The 27166-nt window shown below is 43.3% G+C and overlaps 2 protein-coding genes and 1 long non-coding RNA gene across 3 annotated transcripts; 1 reads left to right on the top strand and 2 right to left on the bottom strand.

Annotated features, from left to right (window-relative positions):
• Positions 1-1505: 1505 nt before the first annotated feature.
• On the bottom strand, positions 1506-2836 carry LOC6043382. Its single transcript, XM_001870925.2, has 2 exons — positions 2571-2836; positions 1506-2505 (listed from the first exon to the last, which is right to left on the bottom strand). Exons 1-2 carry the CDS (start codon positions 2694-2696, stop codon positions 1639-1641), a joined length of 993 nt encoding a protein of 330 aa, XP_001870960.2. The 5' UTR covers positions 2697-2836; the 3' UTR covers positions 1506-1638.
• Positions 2837-4390: 1554 nt separating this feature from the next.
• LOC119765258 lies at positions 4391-5363 on the top strand. Its single transcript, XR_005276602.1, has 2 exons — positions 4391-4697; positions 4762-5363. It is a non-coding gene; the product is annotated as an uncharacterized LOC119765258 (long non-coding RNA).
• An 11126-nt stretch (positions 5364-16489) lies between these two features.
• On the bottom strand, positions 16490-26636 carry LOC6043383 (ubiquitin carboxyl-terminal hydrolase 16). The gene is made up of 4 exons (XM_038260126.1): positions 26393-26636; positions 25724-26093; positions 23814-25646; positions 16490-17856 (listed from the first exon to the last, which is right to left on the bottom strand). Exons 2-4 carry the CDS (start codon positions 26069-26071, stop codon positions 17254-17256), a joined length of 2784 nt encoding a protein of 927 aa, XP_038116054.1. The 5' UTR covers positions 26072-26093; positions 26393-26636; the 3' UTR covers positions 16490-17253.
• Positions 26637-27166: the final 530 nt, after the last annotated feature.

Raw genomic sequence — 27166 nt, 5'->3', positions numbered from 1 at the left:
AGAAATTGATATTTTTTGAAAAACAAATTTAATAAAACATTCGACCCATTATTTTCATGTACCATTTTTTTCTGAATAGTCTTCATCATTATCCACAACTTTGTTGAATACACCAATCCGAAAATTCCTTCAAAAGCTACAAATTTTTGAACATTTACGTACCATTCTTATGGCTTCTTTGTTTATAAAAAGAAAAAAAGTAAGAAATTGGCCGATTTTGTATGGGACATTTATGTGAATAAGGGCAGTACATATTTAGCAAAAGTATGATAAATATATAACAATATCTAGAAGTTTTCTAACTGTACAACATTTTTATGGGACCAATTTCACAAAGGCCAAATGTTTTCGAATAACTTTCAAAATAAATCAAATTTTTACACTCTTATCTTTAATCAAGCAAGATATAGAATCAGTCTCACGACAGTACCTAAAACTACACATTCAAAGTTACTCAGCTTAGGAACATGCCGTCATCTGGGGCGAATTGGGACACATGGGGTGAATTGGGACAGCAGTTTTAGCAATGTTACAACCTAATATATTTTCCTTTTTGAAGTGGTCTCGGTAAGACCAGATTCAGAGCAACAAAATGTTTTCATTCATTCCCAAATTTGAAGCTTTTAGGTGCGTGTTGTCCCTATTCAGGCTGTAGTGCCAATTCGCCCCAGTTGACGATACTCAAGATCTAAGTGAATATTCCAAATTCTGACGTTTGGCCTAAACACTCAAACTTGATTGAGTAGAGTTTTGTCGAGAACTGAGTGATTTTGAATGCGTGTGTCAGTAGCTTTGTAGTTAAAAGAGAGTTTTCTCTGAGAAATATAACGCCACGCAGTCTGATGGTTGAATAAAATCTCAGATTGGGCAAAAATCGGTCTTGCCCATTGACGAATGTCGGGTTATCATATGATTTGAGCTTGAGTTCGATTTTATGTTGATGTAACCGAGCCGGGCCGAGCGAAATCTGCCCAAATCTAGCTAGTATCGTTCTCACATTTCTGCCAGAATGCTGTTAGAATTTTCATCGTGGTTGTTAGATTTCTGTCAGAACGCCGTGACTGGGAATCTTAAAGCAAATCAGTAACGATTTATTTTGGATAAACGTGTGGCTAAACTATTTGGGACTCTTTGCTACCTTTGTTTAGTGTGTACCTATATATTTATTCAAAAATAACGTGCATTGTTTATAACTGTTTACACGTTTTGAGATATTTAGGAGATTTTTCATGTGAATAATTTTCGAAAGATTAATTAACTTGGCGATTTTGAATGACTAATGTTCAATCTATTTTTGCCCCACCTCGTCAATTTTTCAAAATGCAACTAGATAAGAAACTCTTTCCTTATCGATGATGCTTCTAGGTACTTAAACAATAATTTCATATTTCCGTTGATTAGGAATCAACCGAATCAACTCGGTTTTTACAAGGCTTTCTGACGCACTCCAAACGGTGGACACATTCGTGATGACACATAAACGTAATGAAACAAATTTTTATTTATTGCTAAAATATAGAAAAAATATAGTCTTTATTCAAAATTATTGCCCTTTTTAGTCAAGTACGAAATTTCACAAATCTCAGCGAGTGTTTATTTTGTAATTACAATTAGTTGCTTTTTCCTGTATAGTTTAAGTCACTTGCGTTTCTTCGAATCCATGTGCTCCAGCAGCTGGTCCACGGTGTAGTAAACCACCGGCGAGTTGGCGCACTTGGAGTGCCAGCAGCGCACCGGTTCGGGGAACATTTGTCCGGGATGTTGCGAGCGCATGTGGCGCACCAGCTGGAGCACGATCATTTTCCCACACACGAAGCACTTCATCCGCTCGGAGTGCAGCTTTTCGTGCATCCGCAGCTTGGTCAGGGACGAATAGCCGCGGCGGCACTGCCAACACTGGAACGGTCCTCCCGAGCCGGGGTTCTGGCGGTTGCCCTCGTACTCATCATCGTCGTTGTCGTCATCGTCCAGAAGGATCGAGGACAGAATGGCAGTGCTACTTTCGTAATGGTCTGCGGATTGTTGATCCGCGAGCGATTCGTAGTCCGGTTCCGACGGGTATTCCTGGCCTTCGACAAGCTGATAATCGTTAAGGAGCGCCTCCTCGTCGTCCTCCAGCAGAAGTCCGTCCTCGTTGGTTACGTGTTGGTCCTTGGCCTCATCCTCATCGTCCTCAATGACCACCTCCGCCACGACCTTGGCCCGTTTGGCGGGCGATTCCTTCCTTTTGGGAACTTGCTCAACCTTCGTCGTGATCGGAGCCTTATCCGGAATCGCTTCATCGTCGTCGTCCAGACAAACAACCTCCGGTGATTTCGGTGGCCTCGGTTGCTGCTTCTGGTGCTGCTGCTGCTGGGCGGCCACCAACCTCCGGCGCAGTTCCCGTTGCTTCTGCCGGTAAAAGTCGTTGTTCACGATGCACTGGATTTTAAACGTCGACCATTCGTTCAACTTTCGCTCGCACTCACAGCAAACCGACGACGGGTAGTCCTCCTCGGCTGAAAGCTGCAAAGCAAAGGAATCTCCGTTAGAAAAACACTCCGGAACACGGTCCAAATTCCAGCGCTTACCCGAATACTCGTACACTCGATCACCTTCTGGATGAGCAGCACGTTCGGTTGCATGGAATCGTCGTCAAACAGGGCCACCGTTGAGTTGGAAGGGGCCAAGCACAGCCGGCACAGCACCTGCTCCATCGTGGGACATTCGGGCCGGGGACGTCGATTCCGGCAACGGGTTCAACAGCACAGTTGAATTTTTTCGGAACTTATCGCAGCAAGCGCGATGTTGACAACACTTTTTTTGGGGCAAAAGTGAGCTTTTTCAATGACGCTGGCGCTTTGTAAACAAAAACCGGTTTGGGGATGACTGACGGCTAAGGGCATCGGCACTGGGGAGAGCAAAATTGTGGAATTTGAAATAGGGTCCTAAATCCCTATATGTCAATTTTTATGTACATCGGTAAATAACGCGATTAAAAACCATTTCTGATCACTTTTTTTATCATTATAATGCAAAAAAAAATATTGACAAGATAACATTTTTTCGATGGATCAACTATGGTCCCCGTGGAACGAGCTGTCAAGAACAAGGGAATGGGCCGTAAGGTTTTTTTTTTTTAAATTGAATTAAAATTTCATTTTAAATCCTTTGCGGTCGTTAAAAGGGTCATTGTACTCAGAAAAATAAGCTTTATCGTTGTGAACAATAATATCACAAATTTAGGCTTAATTGGGTCCTAAAATGAAGCATAGATTGCTGATATTATTGTTTACAGCGATTAGGCTTATTTTTCTGAGTACAATGACCCTTTGTTCGATCACAAAGAGTTTAAAATGGATTTTTAAATCAATTTTGAAAAATTAACCTCGCGGTCCTTCTTGACAGAAAAGCTCCTACTTGACAGCTCGTTCCAAGGGGACCATAGTTGATCCATCGAAAAAATGTTGTCTTGTCAAAAAAAAAATTTGCATTAAAATGAAAAAAAGTGATCAGAAATGGTTTTAAAGCGTATTTTTTACCGTTGTACATAAAAATTGACATAGGGCTTTAGTACCCAATTTTAGAAATTTTTAAAAGTCGAGTTTTGTGGCATGTATTTTTGGAGTAATTAATGCCAATCGCCCTTCGCACTGGCTGCGCACCGATTTAAACCGTTTTTATTTTCATTTGATCCGTCTTGGGGTCCCATATAACCCTATTGAATATTACAAAGTTATGTAAAGTAAGGTATTTGTCCTATTTTGGGCCTAGTACCTATATATATATATTGAGCCTACCAAACTTAATTTGACGAAATTGTGCATTTTTGGTCAAACTGTGCTGCCGTTCTACGCATAATTGTCCCATGTTCAAAAAAGTGCAACTGAGAAAAACGCGATTGAAATTTTTCGACCGATTTCTGTGTTTCTACGCATAATTCCCAATCAAACCGTTCTCCGCTTGACGGGTTCATTCCGCTTCGAATTCCGCTTCGAAAATTGTTTCGAAATTTTCTAAACGGAATCTCCGGTTGGACTCCGTTTCGATTCCGTTTAACCATTTTTGCACAAGGGCGACACCTGCTGGTGTACAGCGGAACCTCGGTGACATTTCGCCAGGTTTCGCCGAAACGGTTTTCTTTAAGTGTGTGAGTGAGACGGCTTTCCAAGAAACGTCAAACGTGTTCGAACTTGGGTTTTTTTTTGCGAAAGTCGTTTCAAATTAGTTTACGCGAGAATTTTGTTTTTAAAAAAAAAACGGCACCTCCTCCTCAGTTTTTGAGTCCCCAATCACCCGGCGTTTGAAGCATCACTGCCGCAAAGCCGTCCAGATTGGAAAGCTGCCGCGAGGCCGTCCAGACTGGAAAGCTGCCGCGCCGGCCGAGATCAATGTTCCGGTCACAAAAAAATCACGTGGTTGGGAAAAATGGCGGAAAGCAAAAGGGTCCAACGGCCGACGGGAATGACCCCCAGCGATATTCCGGAAGATGTTGTCGCAACCGCCTCACCGGAAAAGAGAAGACCAGGTCACAAAGAAAAGTCCCCGGAACCGGAGGCCGCCGTCCAAAAAGAGTGAAAAAGTGACGGAACTGGTGCTCTGAGGACGAAGATCTGGAGTTGTCAGCCACCATGAGGAGGAGGAAAAGCACCGCGCCATAGTGATGGACAATTCGACGGCCGTGTACGAGAAGGGAGCGGGAGTCGATTCGTGTACAGGTTTGTATCGCCGCGGGAATTAAATTGATTGGGAAGCTGTTTAATCATTCCTTTACCTCTGCAGCTTCTTCTCCGTAAAACACTGCAGAGGACCAACTTGTTTGCTAGGAACGAGCTCAAATCTTTTCCACGTCTGGTTCCGTGTTGGCCAGTAAAGCTGCGGATGCCGCGAATGTCACAACTGCAACCTCGACTACCCCCTCCAACAAGTTTGACCCCACGCATGCCCTGGCCACCGAGTATATGCTGTATGAGGTTATGGTGCGACGGAGTTGCAGTTTTTATCTTTCGAAAAAGTGCTCGAGAACAAGCGTACCTGCGGAGCTGGACCGCCGGTGAACCATGACGCTATCCATTTTGTCGCGGTGGTTCGACAGGAAGTTCTACGCCGGCAACGATTCCGGGCTACAAGTGGGGACATCAAATTCACTACGATCGGCGACAAGGACACGCTTCCGATCGTTTACGCGCCGTACAAGTGCTCTCCGGAGGCGACAATGCGGTTTCGTCCGTATTGGTCAAGTGTGGCAAATGCAAAGCTAACATTCTTTGTACCCAATAGCTTTACATATAACTTAATAAAGACAATGTGGGGATTCGCGGCTGGGGAGTGTTTTTCTATGACTTTTTCTTATCAGATTTAAAATAAAATCGTTTGAAAAAAGACAAAAAAGTTCAATTATTATTAAAATCTAGTAAAACCAATCAAAAAAGAAAACCAATATATAAAAACAAGAAGAAGAAGCAGCTGTCAAAATCAACCCAACCATTCCGTTTCGATTCCGTTTGAATTCGGGTTGAACCGATTTGCGGCGAAAACTCAAACGGAACCGGTTGTTGCGTTTGAAACGGAATGCGGTTTAGAATCTAAAACGAACACTGTTTAGAATTCGAATCGAACTTTTTTCGCTCAAGCGGAATTCTAAACGGAATTCAAACGGAACGTGCTAAGTGGGTTGTCCCGTGGGTTCCTATTCGCCCTATGTGTCCCTAATCGCCCCAGTTAGCAGTTTATCGCAATTATTTGTGATTCCCTTGCTATAAAACAGGTAAACAAGACATAATGCTTCTTAAAAATTAAGATTCCGTGTAAGAAAATACTTGGTGGGACAATTATGCGTAGAAGTTTAACGATGGGACAAACAGACTTGATGTTGTTTTTAATGAGTTTTCGAACAAAGTACCAAATTTTATGCGTTTTTCTTAAAGTACACATCAAACTAAACTTAAAAATGACAAAAAGTCAAAATCGTCCAAAACTGACATGGGACAATTATGCGTAGAACGGCAGTGTGCAGTTGACGGTGCCCCACTCGGAACCCACTCGGAAGAACATCTGGCGTAAATGGTGTGTCTGGCGACGGCGGACGTTTGTCGGGGGTAGCTTAGACACAAATAAAAGAAAATTGTGGTTGTGATCTCCGCTTTGCGGTTCACTGCACGATTCGAGCTCGAACTGCTTGAAATATCTTTTTCGTGTAGTTTGACAAGAGCTGTCAAACACTTCAAAGAAAAAAACACGTTTTATCATGCTCGGTCGAAGCAGACGTTTTTCCGTTTTTTTTTATTTTCCGGGAATTCTTGAATCTTATTCCGGTGGCAAAAGAACTTCGGCTTTGCAAAAGTGGCAATCAAGTAAAATTTTACGGCGGTGGCAGCAGCCGGATGTTTACGGCACATTAAAGGTGCCCAGTTTCTTTGGTTTCCGAACTTTTTAACTGCTGCTGTAGGATTGTGGAGAACCGAAGAAGATTCTTGGGCCATTCCGCCAAATTGTCGTGTCCTGCTTTGGACCGGAAGTAAGTGTTGAATGATCGATTTAGCAATTGTGAATAATTTCTTACAAGTCAATTTCTTTTGTTTCAGTTGCCCAGGTTTGAGCCGGGCTCGGTACTATTGTGGATCAGATTCCGATGGAAGTTGCAGATCATTCAGTGAATGGACGTGGCCGAGCAGAGCTTGACCGCGCTGGAAATTCTGTGAAGAAATCGCTCCCGCTCGGTGCTCATCTCGGGAACCTTCACCAACCTGTTGACCGGTTCGTCCGACACCGTCACGACCGACGTCGAACTCGTGCCGCGAAGTCCTTCGGAGCTGTACGAAATCACGTGCTTGATCGGCGGACTAATGACACGCTTGCCAACGGATGGCATTTTGCGGTAGATTCCCTGCTAGAACGAACCAAAACCAATGTCCAAGACGCCGTTCAGTGCCAGTGGACTATCGGGGCGTTTGTCGTCCGTATTCGTCGATCTACTCCCGCATGATCGAGACCGCTCACCTCAACTCGGACGACGAGATCAGTTTGAGCACCCTGGGACGCACCTACACGATCGATTTCCACTCGATGCAGCGGATCAACGGGGACACCGGAACGACGAGGACCGTCCAGCGAAAGATCAATGACGCACTGCTCGCGCAACCGCAGGAACGATGATCATAACCGCAGGCACTCCAACAAGTCTCTCAATGGCCGCGTCTATTTAGAGAAACCGGTGAGCCAAGCGCCGACCAGCTCAACTCTGCTCCACTCGCCGACCAACGTAATGCCAGGAACATCGGCTTCGTCGTCCGGAAGCCGCAATCAACCAAAACGCCTTCACCAAAACAGCGCTGCACCACACGAACCATCAGCGGATGTCAACCAGCACGCTCCACCTGGTTTCGTTGGCCACGAAAATGCAATAGCGGAAGCAACCCACGATCATCTCCGGAGCTATCGCCACGCCTAACAACGGAAACGATCAGCTGAACGCAATCTACAATTCAGCGATTCCAAGCAATTAACCGTGTCACCATCACCACCACACCGCCGCCCGTCATCATCAGCCGGAAGCCGGTTCTAGCAAGCGGTCCCGTCTGTACCAGACGCACCCCCACTTGTCGGGCACTTATGCGTACAACGCCGAGCTGGGCATTCTGACGTTTCCCCTCTCAATCGCACGCATCCCGCACACGATCTCACAGCCCGGGCCAACTGAAGGTGTTGGACATACTGAAGCACAAGGTCGCAATCCCAGAGCAGCAGCAAATCAAAATCGCGTCTTGACGATGCCGCGGGAAGTTTCGCATCTGCAGCAATGTCCAGCGAATCTACAACAGCTGCGGCATCCGGTTCGTCCACCACCTCCTCCGTCATGCAGGAACTGATCAACAAAACGACCACCGGATGTTGAAACGGTGTGTGCTGCGGAAGCGAGTGCAACATCCAGTTCGACACTAACAACTTGATAACTGGCTGTAGATCCAGTACTTCAACACCCAGTCCAGCCCGTACGTGTACCTCCACGGCAACTGCAAAGTGTTCTAAAAATAATCTCTTGCAGCCGGAGATAGGTCGTGTATTCCCATGGTGGTACTAAGGCCCACAATGCCGTTTTTCCCGACTAGTATCGCAGGTAAGATGATATCCCGGAATACCCTAAAAATGATTCTTACTCTGCTTTTCCCTCCTAACAGGTAACCCTGATAAAGCAACTTAACAAAAACTTTAATACAATGCCGGATCGAGCAGCTACCTGTTCCGAACCGGAATTCGTCGGTATTTTGATCCATCGGAACCATCAACCCCAAGGCAGACCTCGAATGCGCGGACGACGCGTCCGAAGTAAAGGCAATCACGGAACACGACCAGGACTACGTCGAAGACTAAACGTACGGAGACAGGACCAAATACCTGCGTGTCCCACTGCACAGATGGCGACGAATCATAATTCTGAAAAATTAGGGTCTTCGGGCCAGCCGAAACGACTGATGAACGTGGCCGATTACGCGCTGGCACCAGGTGAGAGATTTGGCAGAGGCGAAACGAAAAAGGCCATCGGATTAATCACCGGCTGACGATGGGTTCGTCGGCCATTGGAACCGAGAGCGCTGTTCAACAAGAACTTGTAGTCCTAGTTAGTGACCTTGTTCAACCTCAAGTGCAACCATTTTTAAAACCAGCAAGATAGGATTAACATATTGTGTTTCAGAATTTGTAATTTTATGTTTGCCAATAAAATACTCTTAATTTGTTGTTTTGTTGCATTATTAAAAAAAGTAAACATAACCTCACAAATCCGATATAAAAACTAAGAAGAAGAAGAAGTGGTCCTCAAAATGCGCCAGAATTTCCCCCAGATATTTTGCCCGAAATCGGGCGCAGGTCGTCCGTCATATCTGGCGAAAATCTGGTCGAATCCATCTGTCAAACCGCATAACCGATTTAATCGGTTCAATCGGTTGACCGCGCCCGACCGGTTTGTGTCATATTCGCCAGAATTACTGGCAGAAATCTGGGAAAAATCTGGGGGAAAATCCGCCAGAAATCTGGCGAAATGCCCAAGACAAACGCCAGACGCGCGCCCCCCGTTTCCGTCTGGGAAGAACATCTGGCGTAAATGGTGTGTCTGGCGACGGCGGACGTTTGTCGGGGGTAGCTTAGACACAAATAAAAGAAAATTGTGGTTGTGATCTCCGCTTTGCGGTTCACTGCACGATTCGAGCTCGAACTGCTTGAAATATCTTTTTCGTGTAGTTTGACAAGAGCTGTCAAACACTTCAAAGAAAAAAACACGTTTTATCATGCTCGGTCGAAGCAGACGTTTTTCCGTTTTTTTTTATTTTCCGGGAATTCTTGAATCTTATTCCGGTGGCAAAAGAACTTCGGCTTTGCAAAAAGTGGCAATCAAGTAAAATTTTACGGCGGTGGCAGCAGCCGGATGTTTACGGCACATTAAAGGTGCCCAGTTTCTTTGGTTTCCGAACTTTTTAACTGCTGCTGTAGGATTGTGGAGAACCGAAGAAGATTCTTGGGCCATTCCGCCAAATTGTCGTGTCCTGCTTTGGACCGGAAGTAAGTGTTGAATGATCGATTTAGCAATTGTGAATAATTTCTTACAAGTCAATTTCTTTTGTTTCAGTTGCCCAGGTTTGAGCCGGGCTCGGTACTATTGTGGATCAGATTCCGATGGAAGTTGCAGATCATTCAGTGAATGGACGTGGCCGAGCAGAGCTTGACCGCGCTGGAAATTCTGTGAAGAAATCGCTCCCGCTCGGTGCTCATCTCGGGAACCTTCACCAACCTGTTGACCGGTTCGTCCGACACCGTCACGACCGACGTCGAACTCGTGCCGCGAAGTCCTTCGGAGCTGTACGAAATCACGTGCTTGATCGGCGGACTAATGACACGCTTGCCAACGGATGGCATTTTGCGGTAGATTCCCTGCTAGAACGAACCAAAACCAATGTCCAAGACGCCGTTCAGTGCCAGTGGACTATCGGGGCGTTTGTCGTCCGTATTCGTCGATCTACTCCCGCATGATCGAGACCGCTCACCTCAACTCGGACGACGAGATCAGTTTGAGCACCCTGGGACGCACCTACACGATCGATTTCCACTCGATGCAGCGGATCAACGGGGACACCGGAACGACGAGGACCGTCCAGCGAAAGATCAATGACGCACTGCTCGCGCAACCGCAGGGAACGATGATCATAACCGCAGGCACTCCAACAAGTCTCTCAATGGCCGCGTCTATTTAGAGAAACCGGTGAGCCAAGCGCCGACCAGCTCAACTCTGCTCCACTCGCCGACCAACGTAATGCCAGGAACATCGGCTTCGTCGTCCGGAAGCCGCAATCAACCAAAACGCCTTCACCAAAACAGCGCTGCACCACACGAACCATCAGCGGATGTCAACCAGCACGCTCCACCTGGTTTCGTTGGCCACGAAAATGCAATAGCGGAAGCAACCCACGATCATCTCCGGAGCTATCGCCACGCCTAACAACGGAAACGATCAGCTGAACGCAATCTACAATTCAGCGATTCCAAGCAATTAACCGTGTCACCATCACCACCACACCGCCGCCCGTCATCATCAGCCGGAAGCCGGTTCTAGCAAGCGGTCCCGTCTGTACCAGACGCACCCCCACTTGTCGGGCACTTATGCGTACAACGCCGAGCTGGGCATTCTGACGTTTCCCCTCTCAATCGCACGCATCCCGCACACGATCTCACAGCCCGGGCCAACTGAAGGTGTTGGACATACTGAAGCACAAGGTCGCAATCCCAGAGCAGCAGCAAATCAAAATCGCGTCTTGACGATGCCGCGGGAAGTTTCGCATCTGCAGCAATGTCCAGCGAATCTACAACAGCTGCGGCATCCGGTTCGTCCACCACCTCCTCCGTCATGCAGGAACTGATCAACAAAACGACCACCGGATGTTGAAACGGTGTGTGCTGCGGAAGCGAGTGCAACATCCAGTTCGACACTAACAACTTGATAACTGGCTGTAGATCCAGTACTTCAACACCCAGTCCAGCCCGTACGTGTACCTCCACGGCAACTGCAAAGTGTTCTAAAATAATCTCTTGCAGCCGGAGATAGGTCGTGTATTCCCATGGTGGTACTAAGGCCCACAATGCCGTTTTTCCCGACTAGTATCGCAGGTAAGATGATATCCCGGAATACCCTAAAAATGATTCTTACTCTGCTTTTCCTCCTAACAGGTAACCCTGATAAAGCAACTTAACAAAAACTTTAATACAATGCCGGATCGAGCAGCTACCTGTTCCGAACCGGAATTCGTCGGTATTTTGATCCATCGGAACCATCAACCCCAAGGCAGACCTCGAATGCGCGGACGACGCGTCCGAAGTAAAGGCAATCACGGAACACGACCAGGACTACGTCGAAGACTAAACGTACGGAGACAGGACCAAATACCTGCGTGTCCCACTGCACAGATGGCGACGAATCATAATTCTGAAAAATTAGGGTCTTCGGGCCAGCCGAAACGACTGATGAACGTGGCCGATTACGCGCTGGCACCAGGTGAGAGATTTGGCAGAGGCGAAACGAAAAAGGCCATCGGATTAATCACCGGCTGACGATGGGTTCGTCGGCCATTGGAACCGAGAGCGCTGTTCAACAAGAACTTGTAGTCCTAGTTAGTGACCTTGTTCAACCTCAAGTGCAACCATTTTTAAAACCAGCAAGATAGGATTAACATATTGTGTTTCAGAATTTGTAATTTTATGTTTGCCAATAAAATACTCTTAATTTGTTGTTTTGTTGCATTATTAAAAAAAGTAAACATAACCTCACAAATCCGATATAAAAACTAAGAAGAAGAAGAAGTGGTCCTCAAAATGCGCCAGAATTTCCCCCAGATATTTTGCCCGAAATCGGGCGCAGGTCGTCCGTCATATCTGGCGAAAATCTGGTCGAATCCATCTGTCAAACCGCATAACCGATTTAATCGGTTCAATCGGTTGACCGCGCCCGACCGGTTTGTGTCATATTCGCCAGAATTACTGGCAGAAATCTGGGAAAAATCTGGGGGAAAATCCGCCAGAAATCTGGCGAAATGCCCAAGACAAACGCCAGACGCGCGCCCCCCGTTTCCGTCTGGGTGGGTCAACTTGCAGGAAACTGTCACTTGGGAATGATACTTCCTGTCATTAGCTTCAGTTTGGTGGGCAAAACTAATGATAAAAAAAATCATGATAAAAAAAACTTATTTTGAAGAAAGTCCGAAAGATTCGAGGAAAGATTGTAAAAATGGTGGTTTTGTGAGAAAACCTGTCATGTTATACAAAAAGTTATGAGCACTTAAGTGTTATTTATATACTTTTTTGATGCCTGATCTCCGATATTTGGATGAAAATGTTGTCCGGATCTAGCACGTAACCTATCTTTGGATGCATGGTTGGATGGCTAATCAAAAGACCTAAACACTTAAGTGATATTAACACTGGAATGTTCGGGTACTAGTCATTTAACCCCTATTTATTTCTTAAAAATCTTATAACTTTTGGTAGAATTTACCAAATTAGATGCTTCCGGCTGTCAAAATCAAACCATCCACATTAACGACCCCCGGGTCTTTTGTGGTCTCTATTGCAAGTTTCTGCTCAAACCTAGGAGTCCGAAGGCATGAATGGGGAGAGCACCCAAACCTCTTTCTACTCCAAGGAACCTTCCACCCCATTGTTTGAACTGACGACCTTTGGATTGCGAGTCCAACCGCCGCCAGCGATTCCACCGGAGCAGGCTTGTTTTGGTGTGTTGTTTGTACTTATGGCATGGAGACGACTCCTACACCTGGAATGACTTAACGGCCTAACAACCAAGGCCGGGACCGACATTTTACTTCCTCATCCGATGGAAGGTTGGAGCAGATGGGAATCGAACCCAGAATCATCCGCTTACAAAGCGGACAGCGTAACAATTCGGCCACGCTTCCGGCTGTAAAAGATCCAAATTTGACTATATTTTTATCCGTCAGATGGAAGACAAATATGGTTCAATTTTACCGGTGTTATTCCGAATTCCGTACCTCGACCCTCCTATACACTCAAACCCCGATGGTTTGACACCTACTGTTGTCAAACAAACGGGGTCACTTTTTAGTTTGACACCCCTTTTACACGGAGTTCACACACACTACCAAACTTTGTGGTTTGGTTGAGCGTTTTAGCAGAATGCATTACTGTGAATACAAAGAGACGAGTTGTTCCTTTTAATTCCGCTATATATTTTTAATATCTTGACAGATACGTATTTCGTCTACTACTTGCAGTCGAGAACAGAACACTGATGAAGTCTGCAAGTAGTAGACGAAATACGTATCTGTCAAGATATTAAAAATATATAGCGGAATTAAAAGGAACAACTCGTCTCTTTGTATTCACACTACCAAACGTTTGTTTTGATAGTAATTTTAAAATTCCAAAATACAAATCTCGGGCTAGTTTTCAGTAGATTTCTAAGGCCCTTTAGTAAACAAAGCAGTTTTTCGACCGATATATTAAGGGGTTACATACATGTAAAAATTCACAAAATTTTGTATTACAGATTTTTATTTTTATTTTTTTTCAATCCCTCTGGAAAGTTTCATGAAGGTAATTCATGGTTTAACTGAGTTAGAGAAGATTTAAGCCCAGAGTTTTGCCATGCGCAGAGCAAACTGTCTAACTTTCTGAGCGTTTTTCTCTGAACACCAAGTTGATTTACGGGTGCCACGATATCTCGAGATGGGGTGGACCAAATTGGCTGAAATTTTGTATGAAGACTCCCAAGACATATTCCGTGTGCATGACGAAGGCCGATTTTGAAATTTTTAATTTTCCAAAAATACAAAAAGAAAAAAATGGCGATTTTTTATGTGTAAAACAGAAAAATATTTTTATCTTTTTTTAAATATTTTTTTTTCAAAATCGGCCTTCGTTATGCTCACGGGACCGGTTTAACGAGTCTTCACCAAAATTTTGAACCGATTTGTTCGAAGCAATGTTGAGATATCGTGGCACCATTTTTTTGAAACTGCTAACTTCAAATAGCTATATCTCGGCAATGCTACAACCAAATGTCTTCAAATTTGTTTTGTTTATAGATGAAAAGTAATATTTTAATGCTCTGAAAACAGATTTTGAAAAAAGTTTAAGTGTGTGCTCAAACCAACCTCTGACATTTTTACCGATTTACATGTATGTAACCCCTTAATGATCAATTTAAAAAATGCGATCAGTGTTGTCCCAAAATTAAAAAAATAGTAATAATTTTTAAATGTCTTCAGGCCGCTGCAAATATTTTTTAAAGTTTATGATCATCGACTTTGCGTCTTATTTATGTGAAAGTTGATGGAAAATCACTAACAAAACAAAACCGTGTAAAAAAAAACAACAAAATGTGTTTGTATGTTTTTTTTTTTTTTTTGTTAGAAAGCTTTGTATGAAAATTTTAAATTTTAGATGTTTTTAAATTAAAAAAGCATTGTTTTTCTAATTTTGGAATTTTATATTTTATAATTTTATTTTTTTTTAACTAATTAATTTGAGTTTTGAATTTTGAAATATTTTAATTTTTTTCCTCAAACGCACGCGTTCTGAAATTTAAAAACCACCAAAATCTGGAAATTAAAAAAAAGGTATAAAATTTGCTGAAGCCAATAGATGAATATTTTTTTGTTTAATTTCGTCAAACAATAGCGAAGTCTGGAGTTTATTTTTTTTTATTTTTGAAAAAGTCCAATCGAGAAATTAAAAAGAGAGATGTGAGCCGGTTACATGGAGTGAAACTTTCGCAGCTGTCATGGTAAACTTCACAGCAGCTCGACAGAAAGTTTAACTCCATGTTGCACTTTTAATTTCTCGATAAACCAAATTTTTCTGTTTGTGCTTTTTGGGTGTTTTTTAATACACCTGGTTTTTCCTAAGTTTATTCTCTTGTTAGAAGCTGCCTGTTAACGGGCCAAGATTGTGGGAAGAGGTACAAATATTTTCTTTTTAATTTGTGATAAGGGAGCGTTCTTATATTGCAGGCCAAGTGCGAATGATTCTGATGATATCTCTTCAGTTGACGCTCAGGCGAGGAACATCCTGGAAGGAGCGTCACTGACTACGTCCGTAGTCCTGTTAGATCTTTCTTGATCAGGACAGTATAGCTCTGGTTCCTTGCAAGTGTCCTATTTTCTTACCTCCACGTTGGCTTGGTTTTCATGATGACCTAGCTGGTGGCCTGTGGAAACGGATCGTAAACCTTTGACCAGCGAGGGGTCAGAGTCGAGACGGCTAGAAGAAAGGGGCGCGTCAATGTGGGAACGGGAAGTAATTTGTGATTGTAGACGGTATTGTTTAGATTCGCAGTATGTTGAGTCAACTGCTGTGGATGTACCTGAACGTTGCAGAACGGGGTTTCCTCTCTCCTTTCCACTTCTAGCTACCATCTATCATCTGTTTATTTTGTTTCACTGATTTTCTTAAACGGCTTTTGTTTATTATCCTCCATTTGATTTCGATTTTACTTATTTGATTCTCTTATTTCTCAACGCTTTTCCACTCTATTTTACTAATTGATGCTGCTGCAACAAACTGTCTGCTTTCCCTTAATTTGGCAGCGATGTCAATTTTGTTTATCATGTGCCTTTTCTTTATTTATCTATTTCAATAATTTCTCATCTCCCTGTAAATTGCCCTCAATACAATCTAAGCATGTTTGTTACCTCTATTTATTAACTATTGTTAATTTCTTTATCTTCTTCATAAATTACTATCTTTCTTTTACTATTGATTCTTTACATAGTATATTTCTTTCACTGTCCATTGTTTTGAAACTTCACCTTTTCTTAAGCAAGTGAGGTTCGAGCCCTGACTCAATTTATGAAATGATTAAAGGATTAACGCAAATATTACTATTGTACTTTTGAAAAACTTTTATAAAATGCTTAGGACCAAAATATTGTAACAAAACACCGCGACAGAAGATATAGCAACAGATAAACACGATTCAACAATAGTGAAGATTTCAGGAGAAAACAATACACAGTAAATAACAATTAGTTTTTGAATTCAAACTAAAAATATAACAGTTTTTGCTTTATGAAAGTTGATAGGCACACTATAAATGGTTAGGCGCTTATACTTACATCAAACCCTACGTAATGTACCACCCCCGGCCGAGTTAAAATGCGTAACCGGAAAAGAAGGTGTGCATGCCTGGCACGAACACTCAAAGCGTGTTCTAGCGTGTTGCTCGTACTGACTCAGAGCAAGGGTGAGATGTAGGTGTAAGGGCAGTGCGTGTTCGTCGGGAACCTGGTGCATAAGATCGGTCAAGGCCCGTTCTTACACTGAAAATTGCGAATTGCGAATTGCGATAAGGGAGCGTTCTTATATTACCTAATGCTGTTGGGACGGAAAGATTTGATAAGCTGAAAAAAATGATTGAATTTGTAAAAAAAAATCGCGTTACGTAATAAAATAACGCTCCATAATAAAACGGAATAAAACGCTTTTAGTTTTCTGCAGCAATGAATCAGATTTATTTCGAAAAAAAGTAGTTTTGCGGTAAATTACAATTAATCATGTATAATATATTTTTAACTTGCTTCTTTTAGCGACTCCCTACTGCGGTTGGATCGCTAGGCAATAAGAGTTTTGAAAATTGATTCTGTTTTATTTTCCCTTTATTGTTGTTTCTTTGCGTATTGTGGTTATCATCGTTCTTTATTTCTAACTCTTCCGCTTACTTGCTAGAAGTAATGCACTTGCCATGCTTGTTTGAATCAATTTATTTTTCAAAATGTCATCCCATTTCTTTTTTTTTTCTTCTTATTTGCAGCGAGTAAAAGTTTATGCCTGTTTCTAAACCTATCATTACTAATCATGCATAACTCCAGCTTATTTTTATGCAGTTTCGTTTAGCGCTCTAGAGAACCCTACAACTTCTAAATGGATTTTAAATTTTCATTTTTTTTTTTTTCTTTAAATGGATAGCTTTTTTGAATAACACTTGATTTGGGGAAGTAGCAGAACTTGATTGATTTCTTGTTAATTTTTTCTCATTTTTTAAAATAAGTTACGATAAAATACACACTCGCACACAATTTCATCATCAAGAAGAAGAGGAGAAAAGGGGATTGGTTGATTGTGGGTTTTTTTTTGTTCGCTTCCGCTTTCTCAATAATTGTGTTGTAACAAAACAAAACTGTGTGTGTTTTACGGCCGTTGACGCTCTGCACTGTTTGATAAATGCACCAAAAAAAAAAAAGAGGGGAAAAATAACGCTTAGAAGATCCGCTCGTAGAACAGCAGGTAGGCCTGGGCGTTCAGCACGCTGTCCTCGGTCGTTTCGCGCACGTGGCTATCGGACACGTAGTACCACTTGCCGGGCGGCGGATCCACGTCCGGCAGCAGTTCCGGCTTGGGCGTGTAACCGACCGCACCTTCGCACTCTTCCCCGTCGGACGTGGTTCCGGTGGACGATCGGCTCGACGAGGTGCTGCTGGACGAGGTGAGCGCGTCGTCGCTGTCACGGGCTGCGGCCGCCGCCGTCATTCCGCGGGCCTGCTCCCGGGCCAGTTCCTTCTCCAGCTGGATGGCCTCCTCGTCCTTTTGGTCCAGCTCGGCTTTGGAGCCCTTCGGCAGGAACGTCCACCGGGGGTCGTCCTTGGCGAGCTGGGGACGGACCTTGACGTAGGCGACGTAGTGGCCACCGTGCATCGTGCCGGAGTGTTCGACGATGCCGTACAGCGAGTAGAGGAGCTTCTTCTGGCCGGGACGCACCGTTGGGAGCTTTTTGACGCGCGAGCCGCAGAACGGGGCGATGTCGAGGACGAACGGGAAGGTGACGGTTTTGGTCATCTTGCGGAACATGCCACGGGGGCCGACCTGGAAAGGGTGGTGGATAGCTTATTAGTAATTGAAGTGTTGAATGTTGGCTATCGTAGCATGGTGTCGACTCAAATTATAAAAAAAAATAACCGGCGTCCAGGTTATCAGCCAGTTTTATTTTTTTAAAGCAAGCAAATCTGCAAAATTGTATTGAATAATTTTCTTGCAAACCTATGTTACTTTGAATAAAGTAATTTAAGAAATTAAAAAAAAGTTTTGTTTTGAGCTGTAACAATTGGTTTTTGTTAATTCAACAGATCAACAAAAAAAAAATGATTGTTGAAAAAAATATAAATTTTGATTTGAGAAACACATTATAGACTTCTGAATTTTAAATTTTGTAAATCGTCGCTAACACAAAATTGACAATTTAAAATAATACTATTATAGTGTTAGCGCTATATTAATATTGACGTTGAATTTTTTTAGTTCTTAGTTTCTTTTGTTCTTAAATTTTAAGTACCTAAATTCCGAAGTTTTTTAATCCTAAAATTGGGACCTAAAATTAAGCTTTAATTTGAGATATTATTGTTCACAACGATAAAGCTTATTTTTCTGAGTACCAATATCCTTTGAACGACCACAAAGGATTTAAAATTGATTTTTAAAATCAATATTTAAAGATTAACTTCACGGCCCTTCTTGACAGAAAGGTTCCTACATGACAGCTCGTTCCAAGGGAACCATAGTTGGTCCATCAAAAAAATGTTGTCTTGTAAAATTGGTTTGCATTTAAGTAAAAAAAAAAGTAATCAGAAAAGTTTTTAATTGAGTTTTTTACCTCTCTACATAAAAATTTACATAGGGCTTTAGTACCAAATTACCAGTACACATTAAAAAATAATAATATATTCAGAGTCAAAGATTTTTACATTCCGATATTTTCCAGTTCAAGGTGGTAGAAGGTGGTAGTAAATTGAAATGAAAAAATAATCACTTTATGTAAAATTATTCTACAAACAACACAAAGAAACCAATTTTTTTATTGATACATTCTGAATCAAGATTTGAATATTTTTCTAAAACAAACATGGCCGCCAAATGGTCGATCGGGAATAATGCTTTCCAGAGCCTTAAGCTCTATTTCCTTTATCTAAACTAAAAAATGTTAACTAGTAAAGAAAGCCTTAAACGGGTGCATTTTTTTTTTTTGTTAGGCGATGCAAATATTTGTCAAAAGATGTTGAAATCAAACCAAAAAATTATTACCAATATTTTTACAAAATTATTACCAATCGTTAACGGATTCAGTTTCAAACGCAACAATAGTAAATCGTAAACGCTTCGAATTGAATTTCGCTTCAGATTTCCGATAGAGTTGATTGGTTAGGTGCAGCGATGCCGACCTGGGTTCGATCCCAGAAGGTCCCGGTGGCAAATGTTGAGACGAGATTTGTCTGATCACGCCTTCCGTCGGATGGGGAAGTAAATGTTGGCCCCGGTCTAACCTAGAGGTTAGGTCGATAGCTCAGTCCAGGTGTAGGAGTCGTCTCCCTGGGTCCTGTCCCGGTGGAGTCGCTGGTAGGCAGTTGGACTCACAATCCAAAGGTCGTCAGTTCGAATCCCGGGGTGGATGGAAGCTTAGGTGTAAAAAGAGGTTTGCAATTGCCTCAACAATCAAGCCTTCGGACACCTAGTTTCGAGTAGGAATCCCGAAATCGGGAACGCCAAGGCAAAGCTGTAGAGCGAATAATTTGATTTTGATTTTGAGGGGTAAGATAGAGCCTTTCTTACTAAAGAATTTAACTTATTTCAATTCATAACATCGACTTGATACTAAAAATCGTATGATGAAAGCAAGGTATTATTAATGATGTGTTTTCTAAAAGAATTTGAAAACGCAATTTTCACCAATAGAATATTTTAAATCGTACAAATTCTTAATCAAACAAGCATTTATGACAAACGCAAGCATGGCAAGCTTCCCATGCGCCAGTGACGACGCACACCGTGGTTTTGATTTTCTAGTTTTGGTACGAGCCCAAAAACCGAACAAAGCAGGCACAAAGCAAAACCGAGTTAACCGCACAGTGGGAAACTTGCCATTCAGCATCTACGAAAGTGAGAGAGTCAGAGATAGCTATTTTTACAACCGCACCACTACACACTCAATCGCAATACCTTAGGTAGATAGCCATTCGCGATTAAAAGCTCAAAAATTACGACAGATGGCGCGAAGCATCGGAGAATGACGATTCAAATTTTCGCTGTTCGGTTACATAGGAATGCAAACTAAAAATTGAATTTACAGCTCTTAGAACAAATTTTGAAAAAAAAAATCAAGTGGTACGAGTGTAAACCTTTTGCCCTCTATAAATTAACGCAATAAAAAAAATTGGTAAACAATATTATTTTTTCAAAATTATTTTTTTTCAATTTTTTTTATTGCGTTAATTTATAGAGTGCAAAAAGTTTACACTCGTACTACTTGAATTTTTTCTCAAAAGTTGTTCTAAGAGCTGTAAATTCAATTTTAAGTTTGCATTCCTATGTAACCGAACAGCGAAAATTTGAATCGTCATTCTTCGATGCTTCGCGCCATCTGTCGGAATTTTTGCGCTTTTAATCACGAATTGGCGTCGCGAACATTGAAAAATTTGAAAACGATATAAAGCTTAGAAGCTTCGAAACTCCTATTGGAATCCAATGAACTATGTTAAATAAACTTAAGCAATCACGACAAAATGAAGCCTACTTAAATGCGATTTTAGGAGCACACGGGAAACAAATTGTTTGTACCCGGATGAATGTCCTACGTCACAAAAGTTTTTGCATAAACATTGGACAGTTATGCAAAAACGGACAGAACAAAATAAACCGAAAAGCTACGATATCTTACACGTTGACTGAAACATCGGTAGACAAGCTACTACAAGCAAGTATAAGTCGAGCCCAAATATATATGCGCCAGCATTCTCGCGCCAGTATTCGAAGCTCAACTTGACAACTTGGCGACAAAGCGTCGAAAATCAATGCAGTGTAATTTTTTGGCAATTTTTCCGATTAATATTCATGCTGTATCGTCTTATTTACGGAGATGAAAATAACGTCCAGCCATAAAGTAAAACCTATACCTTTCTTTAGTAAGAAAGGCAAAAAGATGAAAACAATGTAAATTTTGAACAAATACTGTTGAAACTTGTTCAATAGGGACTCTTACAACATAAAATAGCAATTTTATAAAAATAGTTGTGCATAAACTTATGTTTTGATAAGTTTTACTTTAAAAAACTAAATTCAAACCAATTTTTAATATAAACTAGCTAAACAAAGTTATCAAAAGTTCAAAGTTGGACAAATATTCGACTCACTGTACGTAAAACCTAAAAGGAGAACTGTCATTTCTACCACTCGAATCGGGTACTCAATTTCTTAGTATTTCATTACCATCATTTTGGCCGCCACCTCGAATTTAAAATGTCCAAATCACTTCAAAACCTTTCTAGGTTAAGGAACGTTCTTTTGTTACGTAACTGTCTGCCTGTGTGGATCAATCGGACCGCGCACTGGATTCACAATCCAGAGGTCGCCGGTTCGAATCCCGAGGCGGACGCAAATAAATTCTAAGTGTAAATATAGGTTTTCGGTGCCCTCTCCCCGTGCCATACCTTCACACTTAGGAGACCCGGGAGGCGGAGTCTTGTCGCAAAAAGAACGATACACGCCTGTGGATCCGTTGACGAAACCGCAAGGTTTAAGAGGGCCACATAATAAGGTGTTACGTCGATTCCGTTTTTCCGTTTGTTACGTAACGCAGTTGGGAAGGGGGAAATTTGTAAGAACATTTTGTTACGATAAGAGGCGAGGAAGTCCCAAAATCCATTTTTTTGCGTTACGTAATAAAAGAACGCTCCCATTGTTGAGTTATTCTAAGCAAAACAATCAAAATAGGCAAAAGACACAGTGAAACAAAGAGCCTATTCAGGAAAAAAATATTAGTATTTTTGATCACTCTGGAAAAAGAAAACTCGCGTTTAAAACTCCCATTATTTGAGTAAGCGGGATACACGCAAGGAGATATTAGACTACGGCAAACAAACTCGCACTTTTTGACAGTTTGTCTGCTTTCTTTGTTTGTCTGCATTATTTTGCTTTCCACAAACAAGTTTGAGAGTTTGGCAAACTGTCAAACAGGAAAAAGTGCAGTTTGTTTGTTTATTTGTCATAGTCTAATACCTCCTTCAAAGCTTGAATTGGCTTTTAGACCGTATAAAAAGTCAAGATGATTTCTTGATGACAATAAGTTAAGTTTTTCATACATTAAAAAACTAACTTAATCCACCTTTAGGTGGTTGGTGCCTTCCTCTCATTTATAGAGTGATTACAATCCCCTAAATGGAATACCCGATTCGACTGGTAGTTTGACAGTTCGCTCCGTAAGAAATACATTGCTCACTACCAATCGCGACGGGTACTCCATTGTCCACATGGTTTATGAATCTCCCCTAACGTGATCGCAGCACCTAAGAGGTTCAAATAAAAATAAGTGACGAGTAAAAAAAAACAGACTTCCTACAGACTTTTTGTCAAGATTATACAGACACCGCCTTTCAGGAAAATGGCATCCCTCTACAAGGCTTTTTTCGTGGCGATCAGACCCGACCAGTTGAGGTTATGTGAATTGGGTACTAAAGTCCTATGTCAATTTTTATGTACAACGGTAAAAAACACGATTAAAAACCATTTCTGATCACTTTTTTTCATTTTAATGCAAATTTTTTTTTGACAAGACAACACTTTTTCGATGGATCAACTATGGTCCCCTTGGAACGAGCTGTCAAGTAGGAGCTTTTCTGTCAAGAAGGACCGCGAGGTTAATTTTTCAAAATTGATTTAAAAATCCATTTTAAACTCTTTGTGCTCGTACAAAGGGGTGACCTCAGAAAAATAAGCTTTATCGCTGTAAACAATAATATCAGCAATCTAAGCTTCATTTTAGGACCCAATTCAGACCATTTTTAAACTGCTTGTAATTTTAGATAGGTAAGTCAGATCATGAAAATTCTTAATCCACAAGAAAGGTCTTCTCATATGCTTTCTAAAAATATATAACTTGTGACTTTCATGAAACCCCCACCCTTTTTACCATAATTTTAATTTAATATGAAATAGTTTTTTTAACATAACTTTTTAAATACATGGTAAAACTGCATGAATTTAAATAGCAACTTAGGGGACGTTAAGACGGATCGATTAAAACCATTCCGGCGAAAGTCGGTTGAGCCTGTGACAAGATGTTCCAGTGACATTGATTTGGTACACATGTCTACATACAGCCAAACACACAGACATTTGCTCAGCTGGTGATTCTGAGTCGATATGTACAAATGAAGGTAGGTCTAGGAGGTCTAACTAAAAAGTTCGTTTTTCGAGTGATTTTATAGCCTTTCCTCAGTAAAGTGAGGAAGGCAAAAAATGGAAATTAGTTTTTTTTTACGTGCACAGTTTTTAAAACACCATTTCTTAACATATTTTTCTCGAAAAAGACCAGCAATATTCCCTACCAAAATTTAGAGAAACATTTATTTAAGAACTTTTGAAAAGTGAGGATAATACAAAAAATAGTATTCTCCAAAACTCGAAAAATGTTATATTTGAATCGACGATCTCTAAACTCAATCGTACTGTTTAGACCGGCATTCTTAAACGATCGTTATTTGTAATACAGTTTTTCATGATTTTGCAAAAGTTCATACAATATTTTGAAACATTTTCATAAGGTTTACAGATTTTGATATTCAGTAATTCCTAATAGTTTTATAAATTATTCAATTTGATAATTTAAAAGTGGATAATTGCAGAATTTTCATAAGGTATTTTGATCTTCAATTACATTTTATAAGTTTTCGATTTTGTTTAGTTTGTAAACTATTTAATTATGAAACTTGACACTTAACATTTTGTTTTTTGAGATTCTGTCGACACCACGACCCGATAAAGAGATACAAACTTACCTGGAAGCGCTTCAAGTGCAATATCAGAACCGCCGGCGGCGACGAAATCAAAAACTGCTTCGTCGCGTTCGTGTTCACCGACTTCCCATCCTTGCCGTTGATCCGCTCCGTACACGCGTCGCAGCACACCTTATTGTTCCCCGCCATCAGCTCCACCGCCGTGAACGCATTCAAACAGGACTGGATCGAACACTCGTTGTCCTCGCACTGGTAGCGCGGCGCCAGCGTGTTCCCCCAGTCGGCATGACTCACGGTGCGCTGCCGGCGTGCCTTGGCCTTCGCCTCCTGCTGCTCCAGGCTCATCTTCTCCATCATGTTGGCCACCCCCTCCGCACTCAGCCCCAGCTCGCACACCACGTTCGACGACTCGCCCTCTTTGTTCGGATTCTCCGGCGCGTCGTCACGCTTTTCCGGACCACCCGATTGGTTGCCGTTTTGGTCGACGCTCTTTTTCGGCTGCGAATCGTCCGTCAGGTTGTCCTCGACGTCCGCGTCCGACATGCCGTCGTCGTCCTTGTCGGATTCGGGGGCGGCGGCTTCGCCGCCTTTGTCGTCGGCTTCGGGTTCTCCCGAAAGGTCGTTGTTGATTTGTTGGGTTTTTTCGGCTTTTTCTTTTGTTTTGGTGGCCTTTTTGATGCGGCGTCGTTCGCGGCTGCTGAGGGGCTTTGGGGTGGCTCCGCCGGAAGTGGACGCGCTGTAGCCGTAGTCGGGTTCGGGGCTGCCTTTTCGCCGGATTGGGGGTTGCGGTTTCTCCGAGTTGATTGGGAGTGACAGGTCGAGGAAGGACTCGTGCCGCGCGGAGACGTGGTAGCAGTCCTGGCAGGTTAGGGTGGACACGAGGAAGCCACGGAACACCGGTTCGGGGCCGAGGATGCGGTCGGAGGCTTGCGTGCCGTAGAATTTGATCTTTTCCTTCATGGTGTCCTCGACGGTGTTTGGGTCGACGCGCTTGCCGTAGCCGAGGGAAAGGAGGATGACCAGCTGGTAACGGCGCAGGTCTTCGCTGCGGACACTTTCCAGCAGGTGCCGGAGCAGCTCGTGCGAGTCGTGCTGGTCCATGCCGGCAAATTGGGGCCATTTGTTGGTGAGTTGGGAGAAGAGTTTCGACGGGGAGAAGACTCCGCCGCCGGATTGCAGCTCGGACAGGGACTCGGCCAGCACTTGCGTGAACGATCCCCACGGGTTCAGCTCGCCGCTGATTGGACTCAACTCGGTCACCGTTCCATCTTTCAGCTTGAGCGGACCTCCGGGAAGCTGGAACTTTTCCCCTTGAACGGAAGATTCCCGCAGCACGTCCAGCAGATACGGCGTCCGCGTCAGACACTGAACAACGGCGTTGAAGAAGCAGGTGTTGCCCAAATTCGACAGTCCTCGCAGCCGCGGCAAACTGTCCACGATGGACAAGCTGCTCGTCGCAATCGCAGGCAACTTCCGTCCGGTTCCGCCTCCGCCAATGTCCAACCGAATGTCACGATAATTCGGCGCCGACGTCGTCGCCGGCTTGGGCTGCGGCCCGTAAACCATCGTACTGTTCGTAACGCCGCTGGAAGCGGCCGTCGAATCCCCGTCCCCACCGGCAGCCAGCGTCCGGATCGAGTTGACCGCGCTGGCGATGGTTTGCTCCAGATTTTCAATTGTCGGCGGCGGCGGCGGCGGCTGTTCCACGCTCGTTACGTTCTTCATCGCGGCCACTTTGGCTTCCTGGCGGACGTAGTCGACGATGTCGGCGAGCCGGGGCACCGCCTTCGGGTTGACCTCCTGGTCGCACTGGTAGCACCACACCTGGAAGCGGGTCGTGTTGAGGCAGAGCGCGTGCGATTCCGAGCGGGGAGTCTGAAAAAGAAAGAAGTAAAATTCCAATTAATCTTATCTTCTCCGATAAGCGCCGCTCATTTCCCGGAATCGCCCACCTTGTAATGCTCCAGCGCGTGCTGATTCACGGACCGTCCGCACAGCTGCGACCCGCACTTCAAGCACATCCACAGGCTCGGATCCGGCTCGTCGTAGTCCAGCAGATCGCTCACCAACGGTTCCGGGCCCGGATCCGCCCTCCCCGCGCTCTTGCTCTCCGCACACTTGCCGCACGCCTGGTCCAACCCGCCGGCCGACTTGACCCGCTTGCGCACCGTCTGCGTGTGGATCGAGTTCTTCACGTGCACGCACACCTCCCCGGCGGCCGGATTCCGGACGCGCGCGTCATCGTTCGACTCCGTCGACGAGTCTTCGTCCTTAAACTCGCACTGCTTCTTCTTCACCATGCTGGCGAACCACGTTCAAACCCTGGAACAGCACCGTAAAAAGAAGCAACATTAACCAAAACAAAGAAGAAAACATGGTCCCCCCTCCTCATACCCCCACCCCCTCCCAAGGTGATCTAGCAGTGGCGTGTGACCTAGAAACGATTCTGCGACAAAGAACGTAACTTTTTCACGACCAACCGTCCCATCCTCGCCACAATTTAAATACCAAATTGGCACTTTTTGCAGCCAATTTCGCCAGCGAAAGAGAGGAAAATCGAAGAAAACACCATCACACGCAAATTGTGAGGTTAATTACGGTGCACAAAATCTAGGACCTACCCTTTTCGCTTTCACGGAGCTCTAATTTGAACCACTTTTGGGACTGCCAGGCGTAGCGGATTAACACCCACAATTACGTCGAATTAAGCACGGACACTGTAGCAGCAGCGCAGCGACCGGGGCAAAGTTTTCATTTTTCCTTCAGCAGATCGCAAATTTTTTTTTGAGAAAATGACGACGACGTCTTCATCTCCTTCTTGCCATGCACCAACTCGCACACACGTCAAGTGATTTGACAGGTTTGAAGGCAAGCGGAGTTGGAATGGGAAGGTCGAAAGAAAGGGGTTTGATTTTTGAACCGGTTCGAGAAAATAAAATTGAACCTCGGTTGTGTGACAATTTTTATCGAGAAATTAAAAGTGAGAGTGAGTGCGTGCAACTTGGAGTTGAACTTTTTGAAGTGCCATTACTAGGGTTAGTGAAATTTCACGATTTCGCGGACAGCGTGAAATCCGCGAAATTTGGCTTTTTCCGTGAAATCCCGTGAAATTTTATGTTTGTGTGAAACTGCAACGATTTTTCTCAAAATATTTTATAAAACTCAAATAGGAATGAAAATAATCTTAAGAACTAGAGTAGAACAACAAGGACATCATCATTCCTTTGTGGACCACCAATCAGTGAGGTACTCCTGGATATTAGCTCCTTAAAAGTGCTTAAAAAGTGCAAAAATGCCTCAGGGCAAGAAAAAGAAGCGGTCCTCACCAGCAGGATCGGCAGATTTGAAGAAGCTAAAGAATGCCGAAGCGCTACCTGCCAAGCCAGGCAGTTTGA

The sequence above is a fragment of the Culex quinquefasciatus genome, chromosome 1, assembly GCF_015732765.1.
Source record: "Culex quinquefasciatus strain JHB chromosome 1, VPISU_Cqui_1.0_pri_paternal, whole genome shotgun sequence".
Taxonomy (NCBI): Eukaryota; Metazoa; Arthropoda; class Insecta; order Diptera; family Culicidae; genus Culex; species Culex quinquefasciatus.
Note: the sequence above shows the minus strand (reverse complement) of the source record. Positions and strands in the feature narration are given on the sequence as shown.